The 24028-nt window shown below is 38.1% G+C and overlaps 1 protein-coding gene across 1 annotated transcript; it reads left to right on the forward strand.

Annotated features, from left to right (window-relative positions):
* Positions 1 to 1193: 1193 nt before the first annotated feature.
* On the forward strand, positions 1194 to 22539 carry LOC145991601 (uncharacterized). The gene is made up of 2 exons (XM_083127662.1): positions 1194 to 2628; positions 22412 to 22539. The coding sequence occupies exon 1, from the start codon at positions 1234 to 1236 to the stop codon at positions 2470 to 2472; it is 1239 nt and encodes a 412-aa protein (XP_082983788.1). The 5' UTR covers positions 1194 to 1233; the 3' UTR covers positions 2473 to 2628; positions 22412 to 22539.
* Positions 22540 to 24028: the final 1489 nt, after the last annotated feature.

Raw genomic sequence — 24028 nt, forward strand, 5'->3', positions numbered from 1 at the left:
ATTTTTCTCGATTCGGAAACTGTCGGGAAGACAGAAGGGAAGAGAGAAAGAAATAGAAGAGGAGAAGAGAGAGAGAGAGAGAGAGATAGAATAAAAGAGAAAAAGAGATGGACTGACAAATAGAGGAAGAGATAGGATAAAAGGGAAAGAAAGATATCGCTGAAACGGAAAGAAACAAAATGGGGGACAAAGATAGAGACTGAAGGAGAAAGAAATAGAAGGGGAAATAAGAGAGAGATACTGAAGGAGAAATAAATAAAACTGGAGAGAAAGAGAAAAGATTTAAAGAGAAAGAAATGGAACGGGAGAGAAGGATAATTGATTGTTTGATTTGTTGTTTTAAGTCCACTTTATGCACAGTAAGGCTAATCGGGACTGGACCTACAGTTTAAAGTGGGATCCGAACCACTATGTGCCTACACCGGGTATCGAACCCGGGTACCCCTTGATTACAAAGCGACGACACTACCACTGCGCCATCGGGGAGACCCTGGGAGAGAAGGATAGAATGAGAAATAGTCTAGTATGTAATATCAAAAATGTTGAGGTCCCGGGTTCGAATCCCGGATGTTCTATATGAGTGTCCTCTCATTAATTTCATCATATCATTAACAACCCCCATCTTCGCAAGTAGCCAAAAATGGCAGAAAACTGAAGTAAAATAAACCTAATAAAGAAATCAAAAGTTTTCAGTGTATAACAATCAGTTCCTGATAAGCAGGCTTCCATATGTACTTAGAGGCATCAAAGTTGGTGCTGTACAACCTTAATTTCGGTTTAACAGCAGACGTAATGTTACAAAATCTCAAATCTACTCCTTAAAAACATACTTTTTTGTCAGCGTGTAACTGAAATTGATGTGAAATTCCCAATGATTACGTCTGCTCGCTAAAGCAATTAATTGTCAGTTACCAGTGGCTTCTCCAACACAAAATCTTACATAACTCTCTTCCTTCAATGGACTTCAAGTCTTCAAGGTCATCCATCTTTCAGATTATGTTAACTTGAAGGTCACGGTCCAGGAGAATTCTCTGGGAAGACCATTTGGATGAAAAGTGAAAGGAATTGATGACTCGTGGATTTCTTTTGTTGATTCGAACATCTAATCTCCTAGCAGTACGTGAATAGTGATATTTTTTTGGTGTTCAAGTCTTCCTTATGTAATCCAGAGTTTCCTTGTTTGTCCGCTCGTAAGGTGTGAGCATTGTAATCTCGCCACAGCTGCGACCAGACATGGGGGACTCGTGCGACGTTTTGCCCAAGTCTGACATCGAACTCGCGGTCCGGAACGTTCTGAAAACGTCCGATTTCTCCATTCAGGACTACAGCATTCTTCAAGCCAACTCTGAGACCACTGGCGTACTCGCGACGCACAGCAGGGTGACCTTATCCGTGGATGTCGGCAACGTGAGAAGACGCCTGCAGCTCTTCATCAAGAGCTACCCCCGTGAAGATGTGAACAAGGACTTTGCTAGGGAGTTCGCAGCGTTCAAGAAAGAAGTAGGCTTCTACATGCAGATTCTTGAAGAGCTGATTCCATTTGGCGTGCCTCTACCTTACGCGGCTTGCTACCATGGTCGCTCGGATGACGTCAACGACTTTGTCGTTCTTGAGGATCTTGTGGAAGGTGGCTACAAGCTTGCGGATAGGAGATCTGGGCTCGACGTCGACCACTGTACCCTCATCGTACGAGGTTTGGCCAGGCTGCACGCGTCCTCCGTTGCCCTTGAGAAGAGACGGAAAGAGCCCTTGAACGAGATCTTCCAGTTCTTGTTCTACACCTTTTTCAACGGGGACACCAGAGGCAACAAGGCAGAAGCGATATTCCAGCAGAACATAGACGCATTCAAGAAGATCGTCACCTTAATACCCCAGTACAGGAACTCCCTCCAAGAAGTTTTAACAAAACTTGACGGCGCCTACGACAAAGCTTGTAGCCTCCAAAAGCCCTCAGAAGCCTTCAATGTGGTCTGCCACGGTGATATATGGATTAACAATATCCTCTACAAGTACAACAATGAGCAACGACCAACGGACGTCAAGCTTGTGGATCTGCAGTTGGCGGCTTACGGACCACCGACCTTAGACCTTCTGGTGCTCTTGTACACCAGCACCACCCGCTCTTTCCGCAAGCACCATCTCCACCAACTGCTCAAAGACTATCACGAGTGCTTCACAACCACACTCTCCCACTTGGGAACCAGCATGCCCGGTTTTACTCTTCAGACCCTCCAGGAAGATTTTCAGAATAGGAGACTTCTGGGAATGACATACGCCATGCAGTACCTCCCCTACTGCCTTCTGGAACAAGATGGACACGACGCTGCAAGCGAAAACCTCAACGATTTTGTCGAAAACAAGTACGTCCAGAGAATCTACAACCAGTTCAAACGCGACGAACTGTACCGATCACGACTTACTGAAACGGTGGACGAATTCGTTGAGCTTATGGGGGAAGGGGCTATTGTTTGATCAACAATTGGCACCTTCGAGACTGTGACGTTTCCATGATTCTGTTATTTAATGGAACGAGAAAGTGGTAACGGCGTACGTTTCTAAAACTGAATGTAGTGGTAGATAGTTCAAGACAGTGAGTACCCTGAAGTACAGGAAAGAAACAATACAAAGGTACGTTGTATAATTTCCATTATTTTGTATTGCGTATTAGTGATTACTGATTACGAGTATACAGTGTAAGTCACCGTGTAACAAAATACACATTTTAAAATATAAAAATGTGTAAATCACACAATTTAACTGAAAAGGAAAGTTCTCGTATTTGATATAGATTGATGAATCAATTTGTTTATTGGTCTCCCCGATGGCGTAGTGGTAACGTCGTCGCCTTGTAATCAAGGGGTCCCGGGTTTGATACCTGGTGGAGGCACATAGTGGTTCGGATCCCACTTTAAACTGTAGGTCCAGTCCCGATTAGCGTTACAGTGCATGAAGTGGACTTAAAATACAAAATCAATCAATGGATTTCTTTATTTTACATCGCTTTTCTGCCACCTCTGGCTAATCGCGAAGATGAATAGGAGTGATGATAAGATGATATTGAAGAAGGGACACTCACAATGAACACACATGCTCAGGCATGGATTCGAACCTGGGACCCGCTAGCGTCGTAGCGTGATGTGATAAACACTCCTCCACGGAGGCCGGCTGGGTTATTTCGCGTTAGCTTTTCACAGATGTATCGAAGCACAGTATTCTCGTCTAAAGCCGTATTGACACGTTTTGCTATTCGACCAACGGCACGTCGTACATGAATGTTCGATTTTGCAATTTCCAGGACGTCAATACTTCACCACTTCGTCGTTTCGATTCGGAACCCACACATTTTTATGCTAACATTCCCTTCAGTGTTACGGTTCTATTCTCATAAATACTGGGAAAGTGCGTCCGTCAATTCGTCAATGTTACAGGTACAGTAACGCACATGTAAAATGATGTACTACAACCCCCTTCCCATTTGAAAATCTGGATGTAATTCCACGATGGAGGCTTTCAACATGGCCGCCATGATACAAACAAGTAGCCCCATCTGGTGTGCTCCACGCCAATTACCCATATCCGAAATTTCATCGCCCTCCGTCAAGTCGTTTTCAAAGTTTCAAGGAATGTCACAGTGTGTGACTTAATGCGGGGATAAATAATAGAAATATGTATGATACATCGTTTGAAAGGGAGTGAATGAAGGATTCCATAAATGTACGATTTATGGTGAGGAAACAGTTAGAAGTGGGAGAAAACGTAGTATTAAGTTGGAGAAACCTAAGTACTATTAGTGAACATATTATTACTTTAAGTATTTGATTTTACTGCTGAAAACATCGTACATGCCTAATACAGCAGTTTGTGATGATATATGACATATACACAATATTACAATTAAAAAAAATTAAATGTGTACTACATGATAAAATATAGTGAGAAGAACAATTTCGTTAAAATAAAGAAAAATACAAATTTAAAAAGTACAATGTAATCACATATGTTAAAAAACACGTTAATAGTAAAATTACACATGTTATTATCATAATAAAAGGTTACTAGGCTGCAGTGGAGTATGACCGTATTGGGATATGAGAAAATTAAACTACCTTTTAGGCTATGTCTAAAATAAGAAGTGACAGAGATTGCAGAGCAGTTGTTTCGGAATACATAATGACGTGTCTTAAGTGTAATTTTAGATAATAAATATGGTACATGAAGTTTTCCATTTATTAATTTGCAAATTTAATTGTAATCTTTGATATTTCTTCTTTCCAAGAGACAAATTATAACATTCATAATATAGAAACCTAAAAAGTCTGAATTTAAAATACAAAAATGAGACAAATCTCTTTTGTACATTTTCAAGCATGTCTTTCGCATTCTTGTTACATGCAAACTTCCAAGTTGTTGTACTAAGGCCTTACATACACAGTGAATATCTGAATTAACAATAATAGATTGTTTGAATTCGGTCATTTGTTAATTACGTGGCCGCTTTTCTTTCCAGCTTTTCTTGCAATTTCATATACATGATCTTTAAAATCAAGCCTCATGTCTAAAGCGACATCAAAATCTTTAATTTTAAGCCAAACAGGTAAAACACAAGGGTCGCTTGTGCAGTAAAGCCAAGGGGGGTATGCCGGGAATTTCCCCTCACAAAAAAATATTCCTCCTAAAAAAAAAGGTTTAGAGATGCTTTTATCCCCCTCAAAGAAAATTAAATTGAAAACATATATATACCATTTCAATTTATTAACTGAAAAAATCATTCGTGTCCACAATGGTCTAGTCCAGTGGTTTCCAAAGAGGGCGCCGCGGCTGGCGTACGGGGGCGCCGTGAAATGTTCCAATATTTTCAGTACACATGGATTTAGAATTGGCTGATCGAATAAATCCAAATATGTGTTTATTTTTAACTTAAGGCAAGCAACATAACCACACTTACTGAGCGTTGCAAGTTTTATTCTATTTAGAGGAACCTGTTCTGTGATCGATATTCCACGTTTTATTTGACCTATGTTAGATGGGCCTACATTCTGATTTGGGCGCCGCAAAACGAAAAAGTCTAATGAGCCTATGGTCTAGTCATAAAACCTTTTCCTGTCGAAAAGTATGCAGCCTTGTGCATGGGCGTAAATTGGGACCTAATTTTGAAGGGGCAGAATCAAACTGGACCTAATTTTGAGGGGGCAGAATCAAAGGGAATCTAATTTCGAAGGGGCAGAATTAAACTGGGCCTAATTTTGAGGGGTCAGAATCAAACTTGGGCCTAATTTTGAGGGGTCAGAATCAAACTTAGGCCTAATTTTGAAGGGGCAGAATTAAACTGGGCCTAGTTTTGAGGGGTCAGAATTAAACTGAGCCTAATTTTGAAGGGACAGAACTAAAATGGGTCTAATTTTGAGGGGGAAGAATCAAATATAGGCCTAATTTTGAAGGGGCAGAAATAAACTGGCCTAGTTTTGAGGGGGCAGAATTAAACTAAACTAGGCCTAATTTTGAGGGATCAGAATCAACCGTGGGCCTAATTTTGAAGGGGCAGAACTAAAATGGGTCTAATTTTGAGGGGGAAGAATCAAATATGGGCCTAATTTTGAGGGGGAAGAAGCAAATATGGGCCTAATTTTGAGGGGGCAGAATCAAATATGGACCTAATTTTGAGGGGGCAGAATCAAATATGGACCTAATTTTGAGGGGGAAGAAGCAAATATGGACCTAATTTTGAGGGGGCAGAATCAAAGGGGGTGTAATTTTGAGGAGGCAGAATCAAAATTTTGCCTAATTTTGAAGGGGCAGAACTAAACTGGGCCTAGTTCTGAGGGGGCAGAATTAAACTGGGCCTAATTTTGAGGGGTCAGAATCAAACTTGGGCTTAATTTTGAGGGGTCAGAATCAAACTTGGGCCTAATTTTGAAGGGGCAGAACTAAACTGGGCCTAGTTTTGAGGGGTCAGAATTAAACTGGGCCTAATTTTGAGGGGTCAGAATCAAACTTGAGCCTAATTTTGAGGGGTCAGAATCAAACTTGGGCCTAATTTTGAAGGGGCAGAACTAAACTGGGCCTAGTTTTGAGGGGTCAGAATTAAACTGGGCCTAATTTTGAGGGGTCAGAATCAAACTTGAGCCTAATTTTGAGGGGTCAGAATCAAACTTGGGCCTAATTTTGAAGGGGCAGAACTAAACTGGCCTAGTTTTGAGGGGGCAGAATTAAACTAAACTAGGCCTAATTTTGAGGGATCAGAATCAACCTTGGGCCTAATTTTGAGGGGGCAGAATTAAACGGCTTAATTTTGAAGGGGCAGAATCAATCCTGGGGCTTAACTTTGGGTGAAGAGACTCGAAAAGTTTTCCATCCAATAAAAACAGTGTCCAGGATTATTTGGCAAATGACTGTGACGTTCGCGAAATCACAAATATTACTCTATTACTTTGCTCCTCGGGCTCCATAACTTATAAATTTTAATAAACCCGTAAATTTTGGTGGGACAAGAGCCCCCCCCCCCTTGCCCCCGCCAAGTTACGCCTATGGCCTTGTGGATTAAAGGAGGACACCATTCTGCAACCTACAACCTCAGCGAGCCGACACAACAGCAGGCTGTTTTCCACTTAAGTTTTCATGGTATAGTGTTGATATTTTACACGTAATAAAGGAATCAGAAGAGACTTGTAGATACGTTAGATCCAATGTTCAAGGGTACCGTGCGTCCAATTCCTTGCGAGGCCGAGAGATCGGGAGAAGTGTGGCGGGCGGCGCTAGCGGACATGCCGACATTTTCGACCAGTAACGTCCCGCTTATTTTATGGACATTTCTTTAGCATGCAGATATTTATATTAATATAGCAAAACGAGCACTAACCTCTGTTATAAGAGTTGTTCAAAGTAATGTGCACCTACAGTCACACATTCCTGGCATCGTTTGATGAAATTTTGATTCACACGCAAAAGTTCTTCTTCCGTAATTCTTTCCAAGTTCTGCCCTTATATTGTCTTTTAGTTCGTCGATACTATGAAGGTTATTTCGGTAGACTCTATTATTTAAGGTTCCCCACAAATAATAATCGCACAGGGTAATATCTGGTCTGTTTTCACGTAAGTGACATACGTAAAAAATATTTGTTCTAACGTGAACTTTGCGGCTGGCATCTCAAACGCCTCACTAACACACAACACACACACACTGCAATTACACAAAGAACTAGCACGGCAAGTAACCAAAAACCACACTCTTTCACACAGTACGCAATTAACACGCTCTTGGTTCAAGGTCTGTTCCTCACTCCATTCGCAGCTCTGTCCAGGGCACCTGTAGTCGCGAAGGAAAGAACAACTCAAGCTCGGAGCTTTCAGATTGCAAACAATTCTCACGAAAACCATTGACTTTTAACGGTTTAGTCTGCAACTTAATCTTGATACATTGTTGCACATTCGAAACCTCCAACCGATTCCGAGCGAAGCAAAACGCTTTCGAGGGTAAACTTGAGCGGGACGTTACTGGTCGAAACTATCGGCATCTCCGCGAGCGCCGCCCGCCACACTTCTCCCGATCTCTCGGCCTCGTAAGGAATTGGACACACGGTACTTAGAACGGCAAGGCAATAGTTGAGTTTATAGACATCGGTAGATGGAAGGAATCACGTGATCCCTGGCTAGGTCTACCAGTTGACAATAGAATTCTTGAGTGAAGGGAAATGTTTCGGTTCAAGTTTTCTGGCTTCCGTAACATTAGTGTATCATAGCAGGCCATTTTTTTATCAACTGGCGCTCTCGTGACAATTTAACCCAATTGTACATGATTACCAAAGCTTCTTTCGTGCCTCTTGTAATAACTGTTTTTATTATTGCCGAATATAGAAATATGTGCACCATTTACTGATTCTAGTTTTACTAATGTATTTTATTGTTTTAATATCACGTAAAACTAACTGTTAATGCATGTTCCGTTTGATACTTTTGTGCATGTATTATAACTTAGATTAGTAGCGTCATCCTGCGGTTAATTATGGAACTTCTGAAAAGACAAGTTCCAACACATAAGATCCAAACAAAGAGAAAGAAACGGGTTTCATGAGCTGACGAACACGTGCACACAAGGTCACTGGCATCGAACGAGAAAGTGTATATCTCTTGAGTCGTTGCCCGAGACTAGACCGAGTTCGTGAACCGAAGAAGCACGTTGCGGCAGAATGTGTCATGGGTGGAAATCCCGTCCATAACTGACCCACGTGTGACACAAACGAATCCACAGAACTTGTATTTCTGTTCCCAACTTCCTGTTTACATTGTTTTTTGTTGTTTTTTTAACTCCGGCGTTCCCGTTAGTTAAAAAGAAACAAATAAAGCTAGTCTGTGCTGTGTTTACAGCAGGAATCGATTACATCGGATCCACACCCCTCCAACACCCCCTAACATAAGATTGTCCTGTAAGGGAGCGATCTTGTGGTAAGGGGTCGCGGACGTAAGCTCACCGGACATAAGCTCACCTATATTATTGCAAAAGCGGACATAAGCTCACCAATGACAGCCAAAGACTATAGGGAGGGGGGATATTATAATGTTGGTCTAAAGTGAAAGGAACAAACAGCCAATGACGATATGGAGGGGAGATATCGGAATCGTGTAAATATATAATTTTACATAAAAAATATAAATAAAATAATTATAAATAAAAGATGAGATTTACAATATAGAGAGTATCTACAATTTCGTTAATATTTGGTATACTAACTAATTTTGGCCTTCTAATCACGAATCTGTTGTTAAAAAGCGGGGGTCAAGTGTAGAAATTCTACATTATGCACGGGTAGCCCCACGAACCATGCACGGATAGCCCCACAAACCATTCACGAATTGCCCCACGAACCATTTCCGGTAAGGTTAGGTTAGGTTAGGCAAGCTTAGATAAAATTTTGTTCGTAAAACAATGCGATACACCTCTAAAAAAAATATTCCACTTACATCGGCTTTTCCCCCGATTTTCACACGTGACCCCCGCATTTTAACAACAGATTCGTGATTAGAAGGCCAAAATTAGTTAGTACACCAAATATTAACGAAATTGGATATAGTTTCTATATTGTAAATTCGCTACAAATAAAATTATATGTTTTATATGTAAGTGAGCTTATGTCCGTTATGTCCTCAGCTTTAATTAGCTAAGGAGAAATTTAAGGTAACAGTTTCATACATCGGAGACACCTTTCTTCATTTTTACAGAAGAAACTACTTACGGAAATGAGTTTCACTAAGGTTTCCGACGTTCGTCGAGGTATTTTCTTTCATCGTGGAATCTATTTGACCGGGAAATCATGTATTTTTCAAGAGAAATATCTCACCGACGTACAATTGCCATTGCTTTCCTTACGTGAATCGGATGCTGCATACGTTTGATGGCGTAAACCCCTGTCAGTGTTTCCAACCCCCCTTTTTTAACTATGCTTGCCTAATGTAACCAAACCTAACCTAATCTTATCGGAATGGTTCGTGCTGCTATCCGTGAATGATTCGTGGGACTATCTGTCAGATACCCGTGCATAATTTATTTATTTATTTATTTATTTATTTAATTGAAACACAACAGGCGCATGCCCAATTACAGTGTTCAATATGGGATGACACCATTACATAAACAGAAAATTAACAAGAAATATGAATGACGCAATATACATTTTACATTTAAAAACAATTGTGAGAAGAAATTAATTATTAGATTATAGAAGCAAAGGGAACACAGAGACAATACAATAATAAATGAAGCTAAACTGTTGGATATAACCTTACAAGCTGAATGAAAACCAAAATTCAATGAACAAAACAAAATAAAACATACAGAAATTCAGCGATTAGATCTTATGTTACAATTACATTTAAATAGGTCTACGCTTGGATTATTCTTAGAAACTGAATTAAATAACTTGCACATTCTCCTCATGGGTTCAGCTTCGGTCATTTTGGTTCTTCCAGGGGGGATTTGAAAGAGATCAGTTCTGGGCCTTAACATACAGTTTGGCACATAAAAATTTAAATTCGACAACAGATTAAAAGAATCTATTTTACCATTGATAAGCTTGGAGAGAAAAGTTATTTGACTTGTTTGCCTCCTTTCGTCGAGTGACGGAATATTAAAGATACAATTTGCACACGTGACGAACACGATAGTAGGTATTTTTCGGTGAAGAAGGTTGGAAACACTGCATACCCACTACGGTAGTCACGTTTTGCCCGCCATATTGTGTGTTAAGGAACCGAAAAAAGGAATAACAAAAATTACTCTGTATGTGAAAAATTGTGTTTGTTTTCGTGTAAAAAGCATAATGGCACCTTGAACTATGTTCCGCAATACACAATTGATAAGTCCAAACCATACGAAACACAAAATATCCGATTTTAATGTTACTCCGATCTATGAAACTGGTACCAAATTTAACCCTCAGAGACAGTATAGGTTTAGTTCTTGTTATATAGGTAATGAATGAAATTTTTTTAAAAATTGAGGAAGGAAGTGTTTAAGAACCATATTTTATATTCTTGTTAGGGGTCTGTCCTCAATTTTGTTTCAGTTAAGGGGCTTATCTCTGTATTGTGTAACTGGGAGAAATAGCTTATGTGCTGATGTGACCATGCTATGGAAATTAATCCACCAATCAATCAAAACTCGGTTTACATTCAATGAATTCACTTCCCGAAAAAAAAAAAAATGCTGTTTATGTTTTATTGACGCCCATTTATCCATGTTCTTGGTTTTTCTTTCAAATGACAGATATTTTCCACTAGATCCAAGGACATATAGGGTGGGTCCAAAGAGTCCGGTCTCCCTTTGAAAGAATTTACAAGAACTATAACATGATTTTTTTTTTTTTTTTTTATTCCAGTCGAACTTACAGCAAAAATGGTTGCGATGAATCAGCTTTCTATTGACAGTCTTCACGAAAATTAATGCATAATAATAGTGTTTCCCTTATCGGGATCTACGTGTGCAAGAAGGATAGAAGAAAATAGAAGGGCGAGAGATTATAACATTGTCGGCTCCGTCCTTCAGATACATACCTCTTCCCTTGCTGCTAAGGAAGTGTTTATCACCAACTTTGGTAACACTTTACTATACTAACTAACTAACTAACTAACTAACTAACTAACTAACTCTCTAGCCTTCTTAAACCCGAAGGTTCATGGCTGCAGCAACACAGGCCTTCCATCTGTCCCTATCTTGAGCAAGATCTATATACTCTTTACTATACCGGAGACGGATTTATTCAAATTTACAGGAGAAAGTACTTACGCAAATCATTTTCTGTAGTGTTGTTGATGTTCGGGAATGTAGTTTTGATCCATTTTAATGCGAATGCATGTGGTTTTCTACGAAAATCTATTTCCGATGCGCTATTGCTGCTGCCGCCATGATGTTGTCCGTATATGATAAATTGAACGAAAGGAGTGCTAATGGAACCTAACCTAACATGCCTAACCTAACCTAGTAGGCATACCTCGTCCCCGTGATGGTTCGTGGGGCTATCGTGAATTTTTGGGCTAACGTCAATGGTTTTTGGGGCTACCCGTGGATGGTTTGTGGGAAATAAGGAACAACAGTAAATACTCGTTAATGTAAGAAATATACATTATTTTCGTTTTAAATTCATTATTTCACCTAAAGAAATGTTCCGCAATGCAGAAGAGTACGTTAGCAATGTAAAGAATTGCGAAATAAATCATTGATAGGTGTCTCCGGTATAGTAAAGTAGTACCCCAACTTTAAAATAAGCAAAAACTCAATATGCTGACCAAGGCAGATTTTAAAATAATAAAAAAAAAAAAAAACATAAAGTAAATGTTACGTTTCAAACTTCTAGCAAGGTCTTCTTCAGATCTGTACCAAATGCAAAATTTGTATTGTCCACAGAGTCTGAAGAAGACCCTGCTAGAGGTTTTTGAGTTTATGCTATTGAGTTTTTGGTTATCATAGAAACAAGGCTTAATTGTGTTGTCTTTAAAATAAGAGCTGATCCTCGATTTTCATTCCGATCTCCTAAGATCTTTTCGATTCCTTAGATATATAAACTCCATTACTTTTCAATTCGGAACCGGCTGTCAGGATGAGGCAAGTAATGGAATTTGTAAGATCTGTATTCCAAATCGACGAGAACATGTTGTCTTTGTAATATGCCTTTTATATATTTGTCTTATATTTTTTTACTATCAAAATACAATAATAATAATAATAATCAGGAAGGGACCTCTTGTTTCATGAGCTGCATTTTAAATATATTTTTACATTATTTTCCTTCATAGAATATCCACAGGGTGTTCTTTGTGAGTGTCCATCAATTTCATCGTATCGTCACTCATTCTCATCGTCGCGATTAGTCAAATGTATCAGAAATGTGACGTAAAATAAACCAAATCAATCAATGAGGAGTAGTATTCAAAGGAATGGTGATAACAATTATGTATAATAAACAAACAAATAACAAAGTATAATGTATTATTATAAGAATAATATCCTATATTGTCTGAGGCCACACTTCTTGGGTTTTCATTTAGATAATCTGGCAAACGTTCCCTAACCCCCTCCCAAATTGTTGGCAAAAGCCGAAATTATGGTCATTTTGACACTGAATTTGCCCTCCCCTTAAAAACAACCTTACACGCCCCCAGAGTAAATACATAAGAGATATTTCATATATGCACGCTTGAATATCGATTTCCTGTAACAACTGGCAGCAAACCTCATGATATGTAACCAAATGTTATTCATTACATTATGGATGCATTATATAAGATGCAACCCTTGTCGTAATATGGGCAATGCAACTGTACACTAGTGTGACAAAAATGTGAAATAACGTTGTTATATACTGATATTAATTGTTGCGAGCTATATACAGGGTGGGCACAAAGTCGCTTCCCCCAAATATTTGATTTCTTCATTTATTGGGGAAAGCGACTTTGTGCCCACCCTGTATGTTTCATTTTTCAGCAGTGCCACTGCTGTTCTTTCATTCTTTGTTGTAGAAAGCATTATTTTATCTTTTGTTCAACAGTTATTATGATCTAAACTAGTGAAGTGGTGGGTCTTGATTTTGTAGTCGCCATTTTTATTTTGCAGTTTTGAGGACCGTGTGATATTCCTCTTTTTACCTTCTAGTAAATATATCATCCTCAATATTAAGGACAGTGTGAGGCAGGCTTTAACAAAATACACTAACGCTTCCTTATAGAGATAAAACAAACAAAAGGGTAGTGACACCTCATTATCCACAATTCCACCAAAACGGCGACTTATCACACTGACTCACACCCACACGCCACAGCAACCACTTACAAGTTGCTATCAAGAGGTGCACCGGAAGAGGTGATAATGTTCTTTGTGCTTTAAATTCTTGCATATTCTTTACCGTTTAGTTTGCAAGGGCAGCCTGTCGTGGTAATAATATATAAAGCTAATCTCTCACGAGCTGCTTCACATTGCCTGCCAAGACTTCAAGCGTGTTAGGAGGGAGCTTAGAAGACAAAATGTTTTGTTCATCAGCGATTGTTGCTGCTCTTGTTTTGCTTACTGGAGGATGTGCTCAGTTTACAGGTAATAATAGGCAAGGGCGTATTTAAGGGGGTCAAGGGAGTCTAGACCCCAGAAAGACTTACGAAGTACTAAAATGAAATAATGACAATATAGTTGCCTAGCATTTATGTATAATCCATGGTTATAATGTCGTCTGAACTTATTGGAAGGCAAGATTTACGTTTGCACACTTCTATTTATAACAATATGCATAAACTATTAATCAGGATCTTAATTTTTCCCCAGTTGGGTCATTTTTTGACACACTGGTGGTTTAGAAAACTTAGGTGGTTCTAGTGTAATTCTCTTTCGTTTCCTTTCGCCCGTTTACTTTTTTACTCCTTCCGTTCCCTCTTTCTTTCATATTTATTTTAGTGCTTCTTTCTTTCTCCATTTCTCTGTTTCTGTCAGTCTTCTTTCTTTGCTTTACTCTTTCCCTCTCTCCCTCCCTCTCTGTCTGTTTCTTTACTTCTGTACTTACTATACCTTTCTTTCTTCGTCCCTTACTTCCGTAGTATTGTTTTCTCTCTCCTACTCTTTACCCCTGCTTGTGATTCTTGCTTTACTTGAAACATATCTGAAAATTTCTCATTTGGGTGGGGTAAGACTTTTCCAAGACGGGTTAATGCTCCCCCCCGCCCATTCGTAGCAACGCCCCTCTAGTCCCGCCTAGACTTTCTTAGCATAAAGTGGGCTTAAAATACTTTGAAATCTTCGAAACTTCCGTAGTATCATTATTCGGTTCGGTGTCGCATTGTTAAAACTTCCGCGCCTCTGGTTTCAAGCCGTCTCTCTTGACTGGCAACCCTGCCCTGCGCTCCCCTGGACGTTTGATCGGCGCCATGATTAATCGTGCTGGGTTGCAAGCGTACAGGATACATTTTAAGTGCATTAGAGGTAATCTTTATCGGGAAAAGCTACTTGTTTTCACGGTATCTACCATCACCGGGCGTTTGTTGACAATGTTTCTCCACACCTAGTGTAAATTAGAGAATCATCCACTTGGTGTCGCACAATCGAACAGTCTTAGCTTGAACGAAATATCCATATTTTCACAATCTAATTTATAAAAGTCTTTAAAGAACAAGAACACTTTCCGTCGGTGTTTTGTCACCTGACACCTTCTCGATAACTCACTCACATGATGGTATAGGAGGTTGGAATGTGTAAGACTTGCGTCACGGTGTGCAAGCGCTTCTAATCGCGAGTTACAATCTAAGCAAATGTATATTTTTTGTGTAAAACATTTGGGGAGAATTTCACATCTTTACATTTTCGAGACTTCGCAAAAATGAGTTTTTGGGGTTTCTTCTTAAAATTTGATTCACCTGACTTTTCTGCAAATTTCAAAGCAATTCAGATTACAGTTTTACTTCACCTTACGTATTTCTACGTAAAGTTTTACGTGATACCTTGCTTTATAGTTTATGGTTTCAAGGCCGCATGTTTTCTATAAATTTAGTATTTTCAGATCTTGACGGTCCGTTCCGACGAACTATTTTTTTACAGCGCCATCTTTAGATAAAAGAATACTTATTTTACAATGTATTTATCAAACCTTTAAAGCAACGTGCCCGTGGGAAGTGTGCGTATTAACGGAGAAAAGGGGGGGATGCTGGGGATTTCCCTCCCCCACAATTTTTTTTTATCCCCAGCAGAAGAAAATATTTTTAATCCCTGCCAGGGATGTTTTTATCCCCGCCAAAAAAGTGAAATTGAAAGCGAAAAGTATACCATTTCTTAACAATTAATCAAACACCACTGAGAAATCATTCGGGAAAACAGTTAATTAACTTTTAAAACAATTGCATCCTACTTCGCATCTGAAGTTCTATTTTTAAATAGGTTATTGTTTATTGTCATCGGATACACTAGTTGTGCATTTAGTCTGTGGCGATGGACGAGTGAAGTGAAGTGGCTTTGGTGCTCCGACATTTTGTGTGAATTTATCTAGTTTGAAGTGAGTGATGGCAACAAAAGTAAGACACGGAGAACAGTAAGTATTACTAATGACAACTGAATATAAATTATTCATTATAATGATGAGTTAAGCCAGCAATTCAGTTAATATTTGCCTTGCGGTAAGATACGCAGAATGTAAACAAACAGTATTGCCAGTCACAAAAAAAAGATTTGTGTGGAGCGAAGTCACTAGTCGTTCGAGATATAAATATATATATATAAGTATCGACATGAGTATGAGTGTGTGCGTGGAATGTTCTAAAGCCGTACCAAGACAAGACATTACATCAAAAATACAGTGTTGTGACTGTTACAATTGGTTTCACATAAAATGTGTTGGTCTAAAGGAAACTGACGTAGAATATATGAAGTCCGTAAATCAAACATGGCGGTGCAAAAAATGCTCAAATACGAGGAGGAGTAGCTTGCAAGATAATAACATGCCACTACCTTCGCATTCATCAACTCCATCAATATCAGATATTTACAACATGTTACGGGATTTAAAGACAGAAATAGAGAATTTGAGAGAGGGTAATAAGGAGACTGAGCGTGAGCTGGGAAAATCCCTAAACCTGGCACATGAGAAACTGGACGAGAATGCGAACTTTATGAAGAAACAATCTGAGAGTATCAGTGCTTGTCTAGCACAAATTCAGGAACTGAAGGAGGAGAATCTTCTCTTGAAAAAACAACTGAAGGAAACTCAGCAACAACTCGATGATCTCGATCAATATGGAAGAAGAAACACGCTTGAAATCTATGGTATTCCGGAGAAGAAAAATGAAGACTTGTATGAAATTGTAAAATGTGTGGGAAGGGCATTGGATATTGAGATGACAAATGATATGATAGATGTGTGTCATAGGTTAAGAAAACTACCGAATCAAAAAGCAGGAGGTATAATTGTTAAATTTGTAAGGCGTGCAGACAGGGATAGGTTTCTGGAAAGGCGAAAGGTGAAGAGAAATTTAAATTGTATTCATTTAGGTTATGAAAGCAATGAGATGGTATATGTTAATCAGAATCTTACCCCATATAGAAGAAATATTTATAGTGAAGCTAGGAAACTTAAACGCGAAAGAAATTACGCCTACCTATGGGTGGATAATTCAGGCACTATTAAACTGCGAAAGAATGAGGGAGAGAGAAATGTATATATATTGAGAACACTTGAAGATGTATCTAACTTAAATTGATGTCATTACCACTAATTACTTCTAGATGACGACTATTGATAACATAACAGTTTATTATCAAAATGTAAGGGGGCTTAATACAAAGACTCAAGAATTCTATGTAAACAATATTGAAAATGGCTATGACATAGTTATCATTACAGAAACCTGGTTACATGAAGGTGTCTTTAGTAGTGAGTTGTTTAGTGATAATTATAAAATATATCGTCACGATAAGAAAAACCGAAATAGAGGAGGTGGAGTAATAATAGCAGTGAGGCAAAATATAACATCTAGGAATGTTATTTTAGATGATAATTTCGATGTCTTATGTGTGAGAATGAATTTAAGAAATAAGGTATACTACATAGTAGCTGTGTATTTTACTCCTTCCTCAACGATTGATAATTATATGCATTTTTATAATTTGTTTGAGAATTATAATGAATTTCATAATGCCAACATTATTATTGTTGGTGATTTTAATCTGCCAAAAATCTCTGATACCAGTTACAATCTGCAACTAGGTGGACCGTGTTACAGAGCCCTAGATAACTTTTTGAGTCTATATGGCTTACGCTCATTAAACAACATACAAAATCATAATGATAGGACACTGGATTTAATCTTAGCTAACGTGTATGATGATGTTACTATTAACAGAGAAGAACTCCCTCTTGTTAAGGAAGATGCACACCACCCAGCATTAGTAATAATTCTACATTTCGCAAAATCAACAAATATTATAGAAAATAACCCAGTCAGATTGTTGAATTTTAGAAAGGCAAACTTTCTTGGAATTTACGAAATGTTACGTGATGTAAACTGGGCACCTATTAGTAGCATGGATAATGTAGATGATGCGGTAAAGTTCTTTAATGACAATATTAACTCAATATTTAATCTTAAAGTACCAACAAAGAAAATCTATGCAAATAATAAATATCCTTGTTGGTTTACGCGAGAGATCATTGAAACACTTAAACTTAAAGAACGACATAGAAGGCGCATGAAATACGATAGCGACAGTAGAATTAAGTATAAAGATACTCGTAAAAAAGTAAAAACACTCATAGATAAGGCATATAATATGTACCTAAGAGAAACCGAAGAAAGTATTGAGAATAATAGTAAATTGTTTTGGAGTTACGTAAAAACCAGAAAAGGTAGAAATACTTATTTAAACCAAAGTATGACATATATGGATAATGTAATAGAAACAAATCAAGGTATGGTCGATAACTTTGCTTGTTACTTTAAATCTGTCTATTCTGAGTTTCCAAGGACGTATGATGTAACAGAGCAAATGGAATTATGCGTATCTAATTCACTCTCAAGCTACAAAATTACTGAACCGGAATACTGGGAGGCAATAAAAAAATTAAAACCCAAAAAATCTAGTGGGCCTGATGGAATCCCTCCATATTTACTTAAAGGGTGCGCTGAAGTGCTTAAAACGCCTCTGTGTTTAATATTTAATCTAATTATGAGGACGCAAACTTTTCCTGCAATCTGGAAGTTAACAAGAATATGTCCTATCTTTAAATCAGGTGAAAATGCAAAAATTGAAAACTACAGACCGATTGCCATTCTGTGTGCTCCAGCAAAAGTGTGGGAACAAATTTTGTATTCAAGGATTTTTAAACATGTTAGAAGCTACATAAGTAGCAATCAACATGGCTTTTATCCATGCCGATCCACTACAACTAACCTAGTAAATTTTGTCCAAGATGTCCACAATGCCTTTTATAATAGATCAAGTGTGCATTCAATTTATATTGATTTTGCTAAAGCATTTGATAGAATTAAACATAATCTTCTTTTACGTAAGTTATCAACTTTTGGGTTCACAATCAATTTAATAAACTTATTCAAATCATATCTTCAGGGAAGAAAGCAATATGTAACATATAAACAATCAATATCTCGTGAGTATTATGTAAACTCTGGTGTGCCCCAAGGATCAAATCTCGGGCCTCTATTATTTATGTTGTTTATAAATGATTTGCCAACTTATGTTAAGTATTCAAAATGCCTTATTTACGCTGATGATGTAAAATTATATAAAGAGATTACTAGTGTAGAAGATACATTAAAACTTCAAGAAGATCTAAATGCATTATATGAGTGGAGTTGTATAAATGATCTTAGTTTTAACATAAAGAAGTGTTGCTTTATGCAGTTAACAAATAAGAGAAATACTGTTCATTATACATACTCTGTAAATAGTCAATTGCTTCCTCAGGTGTTCGTAGTAAAAGACCTTGGTGTTCTTATTGATTCTTCCTTGACGTTCAAACAGCATATCTCACATGCTGTTAATAACGCATACAAAATACTAGGCTTTGTTATTAGAAATACTAAGAATTTCAGAAGTATAAACTGTATAACAACCATATACAACAGTATTGTAAGAAGTAGACTGGAATATGCTTCTATTATCTGGTCACCAATCTACAAATCACATGAAAATACCATGGAGAGAACACAGAAGAAATTTTTGAGGTATTTATATTATATAAAATATAAAAAGCCAGTACAATATAATGTGCCATATCAAAATTTGCTGCATGAATTTAATTTTAAAAGCCTTTGTAATAGGCGGAATAATCTGTATCACTTATACTTACATAAAACTGTAAACGGTATGTTAGACAATAGTTATTTCCTCAGTCAACTACAATTCAATACCAGAAAAAGTAATTTACGTGGGCGAAACTTACTGATTCCGAAAATTCCCAAAACTGAGAAATATAAAAGCAGCCCATTAAGTAGAATGTGTGATTTGTATAATACGCTTTCAATGAATAACCAGGCCTTAGATTTATCATTGCCATTCACACTATATAAAAAAATGATTGAAACAGAATTATGACAAAATACACTGTAATCATTCCGGTATCACTATTCTCCCATTATTTTCTATTGTATTCTACAATTATATATCTATAGGTATTTTATGTATGTAATTATTGAACAAGTCTTTGTTCTTGTATCGTGAAAGACAAGAGAAAGCGTCAGATTGTTTAATTTAATTATTGATTATGTTATTGATTATTTGTATTATCGGTGGATGTATGTTTATATATTTGCTAATTGTATTGTTTTCTTTGTATTTTTTTTTCCTGCCGTCTGTAATTGGAGGTTTACCTCTGTTGAGGGCAGTAAATAAATAAATAAATAAATAAATAAATACAGAGGTTTTACAAAAATGCTTTAGTAGTTTATTTGGTAATGAACAGTGATGTGCCGTAGACTATAAGTTTACGTCTACAAGCGTTGTCTACACGTAATGTACGCGTAGATTACATTGGCTTGTAGTTTACATAGACTACGTAGACAATCTAATGTGCATTAAAATTAATTTTCAAGGCTTTCATGAAAGAAAAGTGACATTTTCAACTATATTGGTTCCTAACAAACAGAAAAGAATCCTATTTACAACAAAATTTATCTTCTCTTCTCTCATCAACTATGGAAGAAGATAAACAGTATGCAAAAAACAACAACAGATGGCAGTCGTGAGGCAAAAGTAATCTTCTTCCCATGAAACACTAGAATATTTCCTATATTAGGTATCTTCCTATGTGAGGAATTGTTCGAATTTGGAAGAAAGAGTATGAAAAGTTATTTTCACACTTTAGCAACTGATACGCAGTATAGTATTCTTTTTATTCCACGGCGCGCCTTGCTAAGTTATCACCTTTCGCCATGTTGTTTATATAGATTACGTCATCTACGTGTATAAAATAGTCTACGTGTAGAATGTAGACTATTGTTGTTTACGCGTAGACGCACATCACTGGTAATGAAGCAACGGTGTTACTCTGTCCATTGTCAAATAAACTACGAAAGCCTTCCGCCATGTCAAGAACAGGATTTCGTCAGCTTTATTCGTTGGAGGTACGTAGATCATATTTCTCGCCGCATGCCGTCATTGAGTTGAACTGGTCAAGTTTTCTCGGTGTTACTGGTTCAATAGCTCTTCTTGTGTATAGGTTTGGGTTTTGTTAGAACATAAAATATACTGTTTCTAAATTACGTCTAAATGTTATCATAAGATTTAATATCCTAGGTACTTAGAACTGACAGGCAATAATAGAGTTTACTAGCTCGTAACATGGGCGTACCTTGGGCCTAATTTTGAGGGGGCAGAATTAAACCTGGGGCTTGTGTTTTGGGGAAAAGATTCGAAAAGTTTTCCGTCCAATAAAAGCAACATCCAGAATTATTTCCTAAATAACTGTGACATTTACGAAATCACTCTTTATTACTTTGTTTCTCAGATCCCATAACTTGTAAATTTTAATAAACCTGAAAATTGTGGGGGGTAAGTGCCCCCCTTGCTCCCGCCAAGTTACGCCTATGGATGGTAACATATACAAATCTGAATACCTAAAAAAACCAACCCTCCCTCCGGAAATGAAATCACAAATATGGCACTGAGTGGGCAACTCCCCCCCCCCCCCAAAAGCAAGAAGCTTAATTCGCACATTGCCCATAGGCACAAGCAGAAAAGTTTGTAAGTAAGGATAGGGGTTATAATAGAAATCTTCCATCCTTATGCAGGGTTGTTGTAGTATGAAAAAGTAAGTGGGGGGTGGGGGCAGGGACTAAACTAGCATTTATTTAGATGGTTTTATTTGTTTTTTGGTGAGGCTGCTGATTGGTCCACCAGAGGGGCGTCCACGGCGGCTCTAGAGGACAGAAGGACAGAAAACTGGGGAAGAAGATACAAGAAAAGGACATGTTAAGGAAATGAATCACGTCCAGACATAACTGTGTGTAATGTGACACCGTTCATAACATTTAGAAGCAGTTGTATGGGCACCGATTCGATAACCAATGGAGTTATTTTTTCTATCTTCCTTTTTGTACTGGGTTGTGCCCACAATTAAAGTTCCCCTACAGAGGACTATTGAGACTATGTGGAAGAGAATGCTGCTGAAGAAAATAGTTTAAATTTTCACCGCAAGGTTGAAATTTGGCGCTGAAGTAACAACTACCAGTAATTTCAGTTTATGTTGGAACAGCAGTGATCAGTGTGTATGCCGTCAACGTGAATGGCACTTTGGAAGCGTAAGACAGTGTGATCAGTGGTAGCTCGAAGCGTTTTCCTGTATGTTGGTCACTGTGCACCAGATTTCAGCGCCACATTTGCACCTGGTGGTGAAAATTCGAACATTTTTTTTCGTCATTATTCGCTTCCCCATGGTCTCCATAGCCCCTATACCAAGTTTCAACGCAATGCGTTGCTTCGAACGGGCTACATAGGGCTCTGAGTAGGGAAACTTTAGCCACCCTGTATTTTACGCCTCTTTTCTCCGACGATGCGGATGAATTATGATTAGATTAATTGATGAAGACGCACGCACGCACGTACACAAAGGAACAGACAGACGTAGGACAGGACACAAATTCGGAGCCTGCCGGTGAGAAATTGTGAATCGTCTATTTTGGACGCCGAGTTCGGAATCCCACTTTAAACTGTAGGTTCAGTCACGATTGGCCAATAGGCTACTTACTAAGGCTTACTCTTTTTTTTAAGAAAAAAAAGTTTCATACGTTTTTACCCTTAATTGTGTTTATATTTAGCATATAATATAAAATGGGGGTTTAGCACCCCCTCCGGCACTTAACGCGTTTATGATTTTAGGACATAGAACAACACATTAGTTTCCTTTCCCATGTCTTGACATGCTTTTGCATTACCTTACAGGTGTAACCATGTACAGCAGCTCACAGCCTAACGGTCCGCCAATCGTAAGAATGTACCGTGGGGTCTGGACACCACGTTCCGGTTGGATGTACAACCAGTACATACCTCCATGGTACTACTACAGGCAGTATTATCATCCGGCTAACGGTCTTGAGGGTCGTGGAGTCAAGCAATGCTACCGCAGAACTGATAAGGACGGGACATATCTTGAGAACAGCTGCGTATACAGCAACAGTCCCCAGGACCCGGAAATTCCAGTTACCAGAGGCTCTCCAGTTGAAGAAGAAGCATCCAGGAGTACCAGAGACTTGTCACAGACTACTCTTAACAAGGAAAACCATCCGAATGGTCCTAAAACGCTCAAAAGGCAACGTCGGTTCATCGGCTACCCTGGTATGGGTGGTATGGGGTTTGGCGGTTCCGCTAGCCAGGCTGCCAGTATGAGTTTTGGTGCAGGTGGTGGTCCTTTTGGGTTTGGTGGTTCCGGCAGCATGGCTAGCTCTATGAGTAATGCCATGGGACACGGGGGTGGGTATCCAATGTGGGGATAAGGGACTGGACCTAACCATGTGTACTGAAGAACTATACATTATTTATTGACAATGTACATAGTAGCGCCTCTACTAGATCCATAATAATAATTACTTTCTCTTGTAACTCATATTTATTAATAAAGATATAGTACTGTAGTGTATTGACTAATCACTAGGGAAAGAATTTTAAAGTGCAAAATTATGGTCGGGTAAGGAAGAAAAAGGTTCTGAAAATGTTTTCAAAAAGGTTCAATAGATGGTGCTGATAAAATACTCTCTTTATTCTGCGCCTTCTGTATATAATGCGCGCGGACCGCATAGAGAACTGTGGTTCTGCCGAATAGGTTTTGTTGAAGTTTGTGTTTTCTCTCGCGGGTTTTGCTACGTTATCTTTGGAACTATTGGGGCTGCAATGATTATATTATACCATTTTATAGCTCTCGTTCTGCTCTACAAAATGAGACTATAGGATTTTATGTGGCTGCTCAAGAAGAGTGAAAATCATTGATTTTTCTGTCCAACTTTTTAACAAAACATGAAAGAAATGGAAGGAAAAAGGCTCTGAAGCATCAAAGAGAGGTAAAAAGGAGATAAATGTGTTTATTTTACTTGATTTCATGTACTAAAATACATATCTTAAACGATCGGTGTGAAAACAGCTATATTTCTGGAAAGGTGCTGCATCTTAAAATCCGTTCTCCAATTATCACTCATTTCGATACTTGTGTTATGATTAGGAAGCGGATTTGTAGGTGGTAAAAAACTGGAAAATATTTATTCCATGTTTTAAAAATAGTGGAAATATGTGGCTAAAAGTAAAAAATATTTCCATTCAAAATGACTGAGTGATCCACACTTTTCATATGCATAAACAGATCTAATTTTTGTTCAGTTTCTATGTGACATTGTGAGAGGTAGTGTTTGTGTAACGTGGATTCATCGGGTGGCTCAAATTGTATGCATTATGACAGGAAGTTTTTTTTTCAGAACAGGATTGTTTATTTTCTTCACAAGGATGTCCACTGCAACAAATGCTCTACTTAAATCTAAAAAAATATTTCGAACACTTAGAACGTTCTCCATT

The sequence above is a fragment of the Lepisma saccharinum genome, chromosome 8, assembly GCF_977018435.1.
Source record: "Lepisma saccharinum chromosome 8, izLepSacc3.1, whole genome shotgun sequence".
NCBI classification, from domain to species: Eukaryota; Metazoa; Arthropoda; class Insecta; order Zygentoma; family Lepismatidae; genus Lepisma; species Lepisma saccharinum.

What these genes read in the sequence shown, in the direction of transcription:
- LOC145991601 (XM_083127662.1), top strand. Translation starts at nt 1,234, where the DNA reads ATGGGGGACTCGTGCGACGTTTTGCCCAAGTCTGACATCGAACTCGCG.